At 37.1% G+C, this 13842-nt stretch overlaps 1 protein-coding gene and 1 long non-coding RNA gene across 35 annotated transcripts in view; both read left to right on the forward strand.

The window, feature by feature from the left end:
- The window catches only part of abi1a (abl interactor 1a), a 79552-nt gene that overhangs the window by 22333 nt on the left and 43377 nt on the right, over positions 1-13842 (forward strand). For all 34 annotated transcript variants that reach the window (NM_001328427.1, XM_087308263.1, XM_087308270.1 and 31 more), the window contains 1 exon segment: positions 3241-3408. In NM_001328427.1, the coding sequence (NP_001315356.1) occupies positions 3241-3408 (168 nt within the window).
- Positions 7646-8870, forward strand: LOC147837938 (uncharacterized). Its single transcript, XR_015524724.1, has 3 exons — positions 7646-7749; positions 7865-7928; positions 8048-8870. It is a non-coding gene; the product is annotated as an uncharacterized LOC147837938 (long non-coding RNA).

Consider the following 13842-nt stretch of genomic DNA (forward strand, 5'->3'; position numbering starts at 1 on the left):
GATCATGGTTTACCACAGGTAGGCCAAATAGAGAACTGAGAAATTACCACATTTAAAAACCCAGAGTTTCAGTTCTGTGCGGTTGTGGTTGATGCAGATTTATCTCTTTGTTTTCCGAACAGGTTTGCCTTTTACATTTTATAGTCTGATAATAACTTGTGTGTGTATAGAACCTACATACAATAAACTGTGTTTTTATTATAGCTTTTTACAGCAATACTAAATTCACAAAACATATACAAATAAACAATGCAATGATGGGAATAATTACACTAAATAGTGTTTTAATAAAATCTGTAGACAGTAGGAGCCCAGGTTCTAAGTTAGGGGTAAATAAAAATAAATACAGTTGCTTTAGGTTATTAAAATGCATGTTTTAAATAATTTTAAATCTTCTTGAGGGCTCCTTAGAAATTTTTTGTGGCCCTCTAGTGGTCCCTGACCCCAACTCTTGTATTAAGCGAATATCTGTAACTTTTCCACATAACTGTGTTTCCAAGAACCACCCACATAGACAGGAAATTAAATATACTACAGCAACAGGACACATTACAAGGCAATATCTCATCCAAACAATGCTGTAGTAGTCTGACTCTGTAAATATATATGTACCTCAATGTGTTGTTTGCTGGCTATTAACTACTTCAGCAAACTTATATGAAATTATGATCAATTGAAACTTTGAGTTTTGCACTTAATTAGGTTGATCGTTTTTATTAACTTTCATTCAAACAGCCTCAAGATACCTTCTTGAAGCCATTGAACTGTGATAGGCAGATAGGATACGAGTTTTGAAATCATAACTTTGGTTTAAAGGTGAAAGAAGTAAAAAGTAGTGCTTCTCCTCAGTCTTGTTCAGTGTAGTCTTGCAACTATCAAAGTAGCTCTAGCTTTGTTTCCGTCCACCTGTTTTGCACATTTTAAAATATTGCATAAGAAATGCTTAAATAATGCCATGTAAAGAAAATCTGGCATACCTAGGATATGGAAATGGGGATATCTTGAGCCTCAGACAACATTGTTTCCTCATTCTCATGTAAATTCCTTGAGAGCGTACAAAAGGCCAATCAGAATACAAAGCTGACTCACAGGCCATGCTCTCAACATTTGCATGTAATATAGGTTGTTCATCTAGACCTAACGAGCAGCTGCGTCATCGGGACATCGCAGATTGAAATGTTGCTCTAGGATTATTAATATGCATGCCTAAGCATTTCCTAGTGAAACAACAATGATCACTTTCCTCCCTTGTTTATTTTTTAAGTTTATATTTAACTAGCTATGTATGTGGGACTTTTATTTTGTAAAAGAGAGACACAGATTGTTTACTATTTGTTACTGAGCAATGACTGAGCATGACTCAAACTCGTGTCAGGACAGAAAATGCTGTATTTACAAATTATACATTTATTCAGCTCCACGCTAAAAATGCATTAGGTATGTTTAATGGTATCTTTTATTGATTTATTGTTCATGAGCAATCCAAATATGGTCAATTGTGGACCTTCAAATTGTAACTGTATATTATGGAGTAATATATGAACATATAAAGCCATTTCTGGAGATTTTTATTAAACTTTTTATTCAATAAGACTTTTATGACTCACCACTTGTTCGTTGTCTTTCGTCTTCCTCTTCTGAGGCGTAAGCAATTTATTATATCAAATGGCCCACATTGGCTACATTGGCTTGTAGAACACTGATACTCTCACTTTGTATTGCCCATACTGGTAAAAAGCATTTAAAATTGGAAGTTGCATAGACATCAGGCAGTGAGATTGGAATGGAATACTTTAGCCAGATATTTTCTTTGCAAAATGTATCAGACAGTCCGTGGGCAGTTTGTGGGTGTGCTTATCTAAGGAAGAGACTGTGTATAGATAAAGTGAATGCTGATATTGAGAAAATGTGAGTTAAAGAAAGGTGTAGACCTGTAGGCACAAGATAAGAGGAAGATCTTAGAGAAAACCAAAGCCTACACCACCCAGTCGCTGGCAAGCGTGGCCTTATGCAATGCTTAAAGGTGCCCTATAACGAGAATCTGGGTATACCTAGGCATTATCAAATAATAAAAGATCAGTCTATGGAAATGGGCATACTGTGAGCCTCGGACACCATTGTTTCCTCGTTCTCATTTAAATACCATGAGTGTTAAACCCCAGTGGACAAAAGGCCAATTAGTACACAAAGCAGACTGTTGCATGACTCATGAGGCAAGCCTTCATCATTTGTATGTACTTTAGGTCATTCATCCAGACAGTATGTGGGTATACTTACCTAAGGCAGAGACTGTTTATATTTAAAGTGAATGCAGTTATTGAGAAAATATAAGTTAAAGAAAGGTGTCTTTCTAACCATGACCTGCAGGTACAGGATAAGAGGAAAGCCTTGGAGGCGACCAAAGCCTACACCACTCAGTCGTTTGCAAACATGGCCTTATGCAATGTTTAAATGTGCCCTATAAAGAGAATCTGGGTATACCCTGGCATAACCAAATAATAAGAGATCAGTATATGGAAATGGGCATACTGTGAGCCTCAGACACCATTGTTTCCTCATTCTCATTTAAATTCCAAGAGTGTTTAACCCCGGTGGACAAAACGCCAATCAGACCACAAAGCAGACTGTTGCGTGACTCATGAGGCAAGCCTTCATCATTTGCATTTACTTTAGGTCATTCATCTAGACCGTCCATGGGCAGTTTGTGAGTGTGCTTATCTGAGGCAGAGACTGTATAGTTAAAGTGAAAGCGGTTATTGGGAACATGTAAGTTAAAGAAATGCGTCTTTCTGACTGTGACCTGCAGTCCCAGGAAAAGAGGAATGCCTTGGAGGCGACTAAAGCCTACACCATCCAGTCACTGTGAGCGTGACCTTATGCAATGTTTTAACATGTCCTATAAAGAGAATCTGGGTATACCTAGGCTCAAATAATAAGAGATCAGTATATGGAAATAGGCATACTGTGAGCCTCAGACACCATTGTTTCCTTGTTCTCATTTAAATTCCTTGAGTTTAAAACCCTGATGGACAAAAGGCCAATCAGAACACAAAGCAGACTGTTGCTTGATTCATTGGACAAGACTTTGTCAGTTTCATGTACTTTAGGTTGTTCATCCAGACCATCCGTGTGCAGTTTGTGGGTGTGCTATCTAAGGCAGAGACTGTGTAAAGTTAAAGTGAATGTGATTATTGAACAATGTGAGTTAAAAAAAGGTTTTTTTCTGACCATAACCTGCAGGCCCAGGATAAGAGGAAAGCCTTGGAAGAGACCAAAGCCTACACCACCCAATCGCTGGCGAGTGTGGCCTATCAGATCAATGCCTTAGCCAACAATGTCCTGCAGCTGTTGGATATCCAGGCCTCACAGCTGCGGAGGATGGAGTCCTCCATTAACCACATATCTCAGGTCAGATACGTTCATATTTTATATATATCTCTTTCTCAGTCTCATTTCCCCTGCTATGTCCTTGTCTGTCTGAGTTTTCATTAAGTATTTATTCAGCTCTTTCCTTTTGAGACTGTCTCCATGTGGATGGATGAATGAATGAATGTCTGTCTCTCATAGTGACTGACTTGTTAATATCGGTCTTGTTTTCTGTTCACCTCTTTTGCTCCCCCATTTCTCTTTCTTCTTTGTGAATGCTTCTCTATAGTTATTTCAGTCATCATGGAGACGCAAAGCTCTCCCACAGAGTCCTAGTGTGAGTCCGAGTTGATGAAGTCATTACGGGGTTCAGACAAACCCACTAGTGGCTGTTGCTCTTAAGTTAAGGTTTGTGACCTATAAAACCGCCATGCTTATTGTCTTTGAAACAACACTGTTGAATAACGCAATATAACATCATACTGCCAACTACCTAGGAATGCGAGTATCATTCTTATAACGTCATCGATAGAGGAATTATCCTCCAAGAGAAGCATGTTCCGGCATATCATTGAATTATGTTCATTTGAATGCTTCAAATGATCAAGGTTAGTTCATTTAAGCAGTCAAGAGCTATATTTGTGTTTGAGTTTAAAAGTTTAATGGACGTGCCGAGATTAGCATACATTTAGAAAATGGGCATAATAACATATTGTTATAAACTTTTGTTATAATCTGCTGGCTTTCGCTGCTCATTTATCTTAAGTTTCTGTTGGTCTCAAGGCATTTTTTTAAAAGGATATAAACGAAGGTCGGAGCCAGCTCTAAGTGACTGCACAAACGTTTGTTTTAATTTTTTTAATGTTGTGTACATGACATGGACTCCAATATTGTGCTTTATGATTGCCTACACCTACCCCAACCCTAAACTCAACCTCACAGCAACCTGTTGTGTTTTATTAATGTCTACTCCACCTACACCACCTAAACCTTGAGTCCCTATGGCGTAAGTCCCTAGTACTTAGAGGTCACCCAACCTACTTGCAGTGTAATGCTGCGTTTACTCCAGACGCGGAACGCGCGGATAAATCGCGCTATTCATGCGTAAATAGCCGCATGAACATTTGAGGTTACTCGTTTCATTTGCGCGTCAAACCCCACTTCATTAGCGCTTTAAATTTACTTCAGAACAGACGTGGATTCGCGTGATGGGCAGGGCTTCTTTCTGCCCGGTGACTCTAGCTTCATAGCTAAATGGCTAACATGGATTTTATGAAGATAATAACAGTGTTCATGTGCTTTATGAAGGCGTAAAAACAGGATTGATACGTTTAGGGCCGTGTTTGAGCCCACTAGATTCTTTCAGAGGTGCATCCAGCTCTGTGAGCTCATAAACTCCTCCAGAAACTTAACCTGGCTGGCAGAGGCTTTCAGCGGTGCTTCTGACTGAGCCCAGCCCAGTTTGATGAACTTTTTGTCCATGTCGGCTGGAGGATTTCCCCGAAACACCAACAACAGGCGTTACGTCACAATTACGCCCCCACAAGAGCAAGCTCCTGATTGGTTAACATAGCGCAAATGTCCGCTGAAGTTCAGATTTTCGAACTGGAGCGATTAACTAACTAACTAACATAATAAACGTCTAACTGTTTGCATGAATTTGGATGTCAATAGTGGAAGGTGGTTTAATAGACTTTCGAATGAGATTAAGAACTGATATTTAAAATACAATTTATTGGTATTTTTGGACTCAATTTCTTGCCTGTCACTCAGAACTGTGGGGAGGTTTACTTTGAAACTGTCAACAAGACCTTCAACCATCTGGAGATTTTCGAAATGAAATCTCTTATTTGACAAACACCAATTTGTGGTTCTCACAACCTTGTGCTAAACCCAGATTGATTAGACTGATATAATCTGCCAATCACATTAAAGCTTTACTAGGCAGATCTTCACTCAGATGCTGCTAGGGTGTACTGGCATACAGTACAGAGTGTAGTATCAGATCTTGTCTCCATTCGTATCTTTGGGAATCACAGTGAGCTTTATAAATGGCTGCAAAACAGGATCATTTATAGGGTCAACAGAGGCTCGTTCTTGCATCCAGTTCTTTACACACGAGCTCCATTACAGTGTCAATCAAGAGTCTCCATAAAGATGGAGATGGGAATAATAGGACCGTTATGATGAAAACAGTGTGCTGTTTGTGACCAGGCTTTTTGTCATGGCATTTTGTACTAAAGGTAGTGGAAAACCTCATTCTTAATTATTCTGAATTCAAAAACAGAGGCAGAGAATCATGTTTGCTGCCAATGTCACACATACAAAGCCCTCAAGCAAGTATTTAAATGTACTTAATGTTTGGAAACACTAGAGCGAATCACTAGTTCAGCATTTCTCAATCCTGGTTTTCCTTTCGCCCCACCCCGCGTTTTATATGGCATGGCAGATTTAGATGTTCAGCTCAATAGAAGTGCTCCATGCATGAACTATGTTCTTACTGACAAGTCCCTACACAGTGTATGTTGATCCCTGGTGCCTCCTTCTTCACTGATCTGTACCTGAGCTTGAGAAATGTTTATTTCAAGCAGAATGTTAATTATGGTGGAATATTCTGTACTAGAATCTACTTTGCTGGGCAGTTGTAGATTTAGAATAAACATCTGAGGTAAAAAGAGAAATGTATAAAAAGTACAGCATGGGAGGACCGGAATTTAGAAATACTAGGTGTATTTACTGGTTGCATTGCATAGGAATTGCCTCCCATGCCACATACAATTGTCCATTACTTCTGCACATCCCTGGTGACCGGCAGCTTGTGTGTTGCCGACTGTTAGTTGAACAAATAAATAAACAACTATTAAAACTATTAAAGATATTTCAGGGGTGTTCAGTCTACCTCCTTGGTTTAGCTCTTTAGCCATTTAACTACTTGAACTAGCTAATCGAGGCAAGTCGAGTCACCCATGGTTTAGACCAGGGGTCACCAACATGTAGCCCGCGAGGATCACATGTGTTGCCCGCAGGCCTGTCCTAAAAATAGCTCACCACAGTGCCACTTACCAGTTAGCTCCATCTTAAATAGAAGTAATCACTTAAAAATGTTAATATTTGCAGAGATATATAAAAATAAAGTGTTGCACATTGATACATTAAATACAGGGTATTTCCTACCTTGTTAAATCATTGTTGAAATTTGTTATTTGAGAAGTGTTTATCAAACTGGTAGCCCTCCACACTCAAAAAAATGAATTATGGCTTTAGTTGGTCCAAAGAATGTAACTATGTTTAAATTAAACAATTTGCTTATGTTTGTGTATTAAAAATAAAAGTGTTGTGTTGGAAAAAATTAGAAAAAGTAAGTTTTCACATTTAAACAGCTCGCTTATGTAACATGAATGCAAGGGAGATGTGTTGCTTCTGCAGTACTGCATTTTGGTCAATAGGTGGAGTAATATCTGCACATGCGCAGTTTCAAAACAACACAGGAAGTAAGAAGATTCAAACCACAACGATCACTCTCAGCTCGGCGCCATATTATGGGAATCAAAAGATGAAGATTACAGTACAAATTGAGAACGTGCACAAAGCTTTTCCCAATGTGGACACACAGGTGAGATTTTTTTTTTAACTTTTTATGTATTTATACTGAGGCTGTGACAACATTTGAATCATAAACGTACTCTCTTGTAGTACTATGTTGTGTTTGTGTATAGTATTGCTATGAAATTGCCATGTTCCCTGTGTCTTTTCCACATTATAGACAGATAAATGTATAGTTTGTTTTGCATTCCTGTGAAATTTTATACTTGGTATATATTAACTCCCCCAAAGTAAAGTTAACGTTGGTAGTAAGGAATAGTCATGTTAGAATAGTCTAACAGTATGCTATAATAGTTGTGCTATAATAGTTTCACTCATCATAGCACACGTGCTGCTGATAATGTGACAATAAAAGTGATTTGATTTTTTTTTTATTTGATAGTCTTTATTTTAAATGAGTGTCAAGCAGTTTGTCGAGTTTGAATGCCAGTTTTGATAAATTACATAATATTAATTAAAATGTGGTGTTGGCACATTGTTATTTATTATCTAATTGTATTCAAGCCTGTTAACTTAAAAAAAAAATCTTGACAAGCATATGTGACTCTTAAATAGCATGACATCTAGCATGATGACATATTTAATGTAAGCTTATTTGTTTGGTCATCTAACACGTTTAAATTTTTAAGTTTAGTAGTTAGTAGTTTAGTAGTAGCTATTTATATTATTATATTTTATTATTTTAAATCTTTGCTCACTCACATCTATTTTCTCCCTCACAGGTTTACAGCTCAACCTCTAAAGTCCCATATCTGGCTGAGGAGACTGTGGATCATCCAGGTACTATGCGTTTAGATGCCTATACACACATTAAAATGATGTACAGTAAAAATTACTAGTAATTTTAACTACAAATTATTTAGTAAATTATCAATTTTCATTTCATGTCATTTAGAACATCACCAGTGGAAAAAAAGGTGTGAATGCATCCTTAAAGCCCCTAAGTGAGGGAGTACATGGTAAGCTATTTTATTTTATTTATTTTTTTTAAACATTTTGTATTTTCCTCTTAAACCAATTCCTCCTTTCACCTTTGATCTGTTGGTAAATGTTTTATTTTTTTACCTGACTTTTTTAGGATGCTGGGCATGATGAAGCGCAAACCTTGATGTGCAACACCACCTTATGAATCTACAGTAGTTACATTAACATTTAGCAGACTCTTTTGTCTAAAGTGACTTACAACTGAGGAGACATTCAGCAAATCAACAAGAAAAGGCGATACACCCAAGATGTGCTAATTATACAAAAAAATTTAAGAATTAAGAATGCTTCTACATGTGGTTTGTCAAGCCCACTCACCTGTGTGAAGCAGACTTCATGCACAATGTTTTGTTTTTTGTTTTTTAGATATAGGGAGTGTTTGTAAGAAAGTGTCTGGTGCAAATGTGCAGAAATGGTGCAAGTGTCAGAGAGATGAATGTGTGTAGCTATTGCATGTTCTGTGATGGTTGGTCTAATTTATGGTGTAGTGCTGATCGTATTACTTTGCTTTTAAAATGTTAATCTTTCTTTGAACAACTGAAGTGTTATCTGCTTTTTCAGTGTAAAGAAGGTACAGTATAGTTTACAAAAGACGACTTAATTTTTCTAAGTATATTTTTGATAAATCATTTGAAGGCAGAATATTATTTTTGAATGTTTTTTGTAATATATAAAAAAGTATTATTTTGAAAAGTGTATTTTATGATGTTTTTGTAAGCATATTTTTAAAATCATTTATTGTTTTCAATTTGCTTCATACTTGTATTACTATTATTTTAATAGTATTAATATTTTATCTTATTGTAATAAATGAAGATACAGATAAAGACAGAATTTGGATTTTGATAATCATTTTATTGCTGGAAAATGTGTAAAACTGTAAAAATGCTATTGAATAAACTCAATGAAACGGAAAATGTTTTTTTATTTGGTTAAACATAACAATATCAATTTTAGAATAATTAAACTTAAATAACTACATTGATTAAAGCTAAATTATAAATGTTACGTTGATTGAACTAAACAACATTATATTACCTTTATGTAACTAACTTAAGTTTACTAAAATTAATATTCTTTCTTAAAGGTAACTTTACTCGGTTACGTGGAACCAGTGGACAAAAAAAAGTTAATTAACGCCAACATATCATTTTTTTGAGTGCACATTGATCGGTACCCAAGAAGTAGCTCTCCGTTTCATTAAGGTTGGTGACCCCTGGTTTAGACCAATGGTTAAAGACAAGACAAAGGAGTAAATCATCTGCATTTACCCCTATACTGGCCTCAAAGAACTGTCCTTTGAGCAACCAGAATGAAAGCTCTTTTTCTGTCTTTTCTCTGTATCATTCTCTTGCTGCAATAACATTAAATCTTTAATAATGAATCTTCTTGCAGAGGTCTTGAAATATATATATTTTTTCTGATATATGCACAGCAGTGGCCCCCATAATTGAATACCCCTTCTTCTAGAGATCTGATTTTAATTGGGAATGTTTTGACAGTATTAATTCATCGTTTTTTACATTTGAATGAAAGGATTTGGACTCTCGCTCCTGAACTTCAAACAAACTAACTGAGATGCATCAACTAGTCATGAAACAAGTAACTAGAAATAGTAGAAGTTCTTAAAATAAATTGTAATCCTGTAGCCTCTGTGCCCAGTTGCTTCAGAACAGTCATGACTGCCCTGTTCCACTGGAAGGTGACTAATGGCTATAAACTGGCTCTAATCTCTTGACTGAGGCACACCCAGAGCTTTGCTGACAGAGGATGTTCCCATCTTTACAGCATTTCTCACTGTTCGCTCTTCCCCTGGCTGCCTGTTAAACAGACCGCACTGCCAGCATGTGGCCAAATTAGATTAGAACATCAGTGCAGCAAGCTAATGTGCCGGCACAGAAGGCCCTGGAGTTCACTGTTTTCATCTCAACTCCACACTGAATGTTTTGAGCTGTGTTATCACGGATCTGTCCTGCAAGAGTCTGACCCCGAGCGTGGGAGGCTGAAGTGCTGCTACCTAGACCAGCGCATGAAGTGGCTGCTAAGAGACTGTGAACAGTCTGCACTTTGTCAGTCCAGATGAATCTAGGCAACACTCTAGGAGTCCCGTTTTGCAGTCTTTCTTATTCATAGCTGCAAGTAAATCCTTGTGTGTTAGCTGCATTTCAGATGAATGGCAGAGATTACTAATTAAAGGCAGCTTTAAGGCAAGTTCTAAAGTACCATACTTGGAAACGGTTCCGTGTGTATTCCACCAGCAACTGGTCTCCCATTAAAGGGATAGTTTCCAGAAAAATGAAAATGTACTCACTATTTGCTCTCCCTCAAGTTGTCAACATTCTGAAGAAATCTTAAAACCTGTAATCATTGACTTTAGTAGTACAAAAAACAAATACTATGGAAGTCAATGATTGCAGGTCCCCAGCTTTCTTTAGAACATCTTTTTTTTTGTTTAACGGGAGAAAGAAAGTCAAACAGGTTTGGAACAAGTGAAGGGTGAGTAAATGACTATCCCGATAACTCATTCTCTTATGGCACTTGACATCAACGTGACATCTAAATTATCAACCAAAAATTACTTTAAAAACGTTCCCTGTCTTACTTTGCATATATCACCTATTTTGAAGAAAAGAGTTTCTTCATTATCTTCCATTATAATAGAAGCATCTCAGTGTTCCTCTGCAAGGTCATTGAGAGTTTAGAGTCAGATCGTCCACACAAAGTTCATTTACAGCAGTGGTCCTCAATCCTACTGGGCCGCACAAGAAATCATTGATTATTTCAGTTTTATTTGTTTTATACATTGGAACGATCTTTTATTTAAAAAAAAATTTTATTTTGAAAAATTAACGTATTCTCTGGGTTACATTTCAGTCACTTGAGTGCCAAAATTTAACCCACAAGCTAGTAAATTAGTAGAAAACAGATGTTAATGGAAAGTTTCTTTGCGAAGGGAAAATGCCCAGTGAAGGAACTGCCAAGGAGTGGATCCGCAACCCATTTTTTAACAAATCAGGTGGACCATGTCTGTGCAAGAAAAAAATCAACTGCTGGAGATCCCAAATGATGGCGGCCGTTCACATATTGTATCTTTTCCATGCGCAACTTCTCAGAATGCCGCAAGTGCACTGAGTCACATGATGAGAACTGACCAATCAGCTTCATACTTAAAAAAAACAATAAATACTATACAACTTGTATCAGAGTTGCAGCAATGTTTTGTCAGCCCGTCATCCTCTGAGAAAACGGTTAATGGTCGCCTAGCAATCTATGTACACCACCCATTTACTATTAAAGCGATAACGATATTTTACAATATATTGTGTATCCCTACCAAGAATATCTGATAGTGGCAGAAACCTACTCTTGCGCAAACATGTAGTTCACTAAACTCCTTTTTGCAGCCGTTTTTCCTCTTAAAGAGCCTGCTTATTCATATTTGGCTCAGTTTGGAGATAGCAGCTCTCAGATGCTCGCGGTCACTCCGTCTGAGAGAAGCCAAAGCCAGATGGAGCATAACACAGCCGTAAATCTGTGAAGGGAGCGCCTGTCCTCAGCCTTCAGCTGTGCTCGTATTGTTGTTAGTGAATTGCAGTCCAAACTAACAGAGCTGCGTCCTTGCTTTCAATCACAAAGTGTTTCCGTTCAGTGCTGCATATGCAACAAAGAGCAGCGCTGCACTTTCTGTTGCATGCATGCTTCATGTGTTCATGTGGGTTACACTTTATTTTCAGTCCCATTTACTACTCCAGTGCTCAATATATATGAGTACACCGCTCACAAATCTCTCATTTAGATTAATGTTTTCTATAGGATGCTCTACAATATTATATTTGCGTATGCATTAGATTAGTCAGTACTGAAGGCAAATCTAGAGCAAATCTAACTAAACAACTTATGATATTGGATCAAAATGAGTACACCCAAATTTATATATCAAAGAACAATATTAAATGTTTTTTGGGTTTCTTTTTAAACATAAAATAAATGAAATTGTTGAAATTTTTCTCAACATTTTGTTTTAATTTGAATGATTATCTTTCAGTTTTGTCTGTTTTGTTCAAATGCACCAAAATATGTGACCTGTTTTCACAAAAAAATAGATAAAAATATTAATTTTCGAAATTGCTTGTACTCAGTTATGTTGAGCACTGTATGAACGTACATTTCAATTAATAATTTGGTACAATGCTCTTATTATATGCATATGTTTGACTTGTTTTTTAACGTATTTCCAAGAAATGACTTCACTGTAATTAATTTCTGTACACTCAAAAATGTTTCCCAGTGATGGGTTGCAGCTGGAAGGGCATCCGCTGCGTAAAAAAACTTATGCTGGATATGTTGGCGGCTCATTCCACTGTGGCGACCACAGATTAATAAAGGGACTAAGCCAAAAAGAAAATGAATCAATCAATCAATCAATTGATCAAACTACTTACTTAAAGGTGCCATATATTGCATTGGTTTAATACGTTAATAATAATAATAATTCCTTACATTTATATAGTGCTTTTCTAGGCACTCAAAGCGCTTTACACAATGGGGGGGTGGAATCTCCTCTGATATTGTTCTCTGATATCTACATAGTAGGTTTAAGGCTTCGAAAAGTTGAAAAAATCTCCAGAATTATTTCATAAGCTCATTTATTTATCTATAAAATATCCCTAGAATCAGAAGGTCCATCATAATTGACCATATATGGATTGTGTCGCGAATACCATCACAGCAAAATTTCTCTGGCCCAGATCTGGCCCACACCATCCGCATTTGCCTGGCCCACATGTCGCAGTGAATTGCAGTACATAACTGAACCAAGTCTGGCTTCCATACAAGAGGCAAACATGGACCTGAACTGAACTGGGCCAAATACATTGATGTGTTGCGACTGCAGTGTTTTTATAAACTATTGGTGCTTTTTCTTGAAGCGACCCTATTGATAAAATTCTTTCTTTACTCCAAAATAATTCAAATGTACTTTAAAAGTGGGTCAAGATAGACCAAACTTACGTGGCCCACATATTCATTTTAACATTTGGGCCAAATACTACATTTAATATCTGGCCCAAATCTTGAGTGCCACCTGTAAGATGTTGCCACCTCAGCCAAACCTGGGCCATGTTTGGCTCACATGCTGTATGCCAGTGCCGCACGAATGCCTGCTGTGCCATCTTTATGCCAAATCTGGGCCAGAATTCTTTGCTACCTGGGTATTAATGAGCTCCGCTCTGACTTGCAGCTCTCTCTCACACACACACACACACATAGCATGATGTACACTAAACACGGACAATTATAAACCCAATCAGAGTAATGTTAACCTATTTTGCTTACGAGATGTCGATAAACGCTAAATTACAATTTAACTTGAACAATAAGAGCAATAGAGATGCATTGAGTTGTATTTTGATATAATGTCAAAGAAAACAGCCTGAACTTAATATGATCTGCATTTACAAATGACATTTGAGCTGAGTGATCTGACATGGCTGAGTGATTTGACAGTCTACGTGTGTTTGTTGAAACGTACACTTCAAATTTCACAATAAACACGATAAATTGAAAATATTATTGATTATTAATTGATCTTATGCCTCTTTGGAGTGTAGCTGAATAAATGTATAATCTTGCATTTTGCATCCTGCCCAGTAACTCGTATAAAACAATCTGCGATTGTGTTTTCAAAATAAAGTCCCACATACTTAGTAAGTTAAATAAATGCTTTCAAATAAATAATGGAGGAAAATTATCATTGTTGTCTAGCTAGGAAACCTTGTTGCTTATCAAACGCAGCCTGAGCCATGCATATTAATGATCTCAGAGCTACATGAGTCTGGATTTTCCTTTCGTGACGTCAGGTCTGTATGAACGACAAAATCGGCATGCATG

Source organism: Danio rerio, chromosome 24, assembly GCF_052040795.2.
Source record: "Danio rerio strain M-AB ecotype USA chromosome 24, GRCz13ab, whole genome shotgun sequence".
NCBI lineage: Eukaryota > Metazoa > Chordata > Actinopteri > Cypriniformes > Danionidae > Danio > Danio rerio.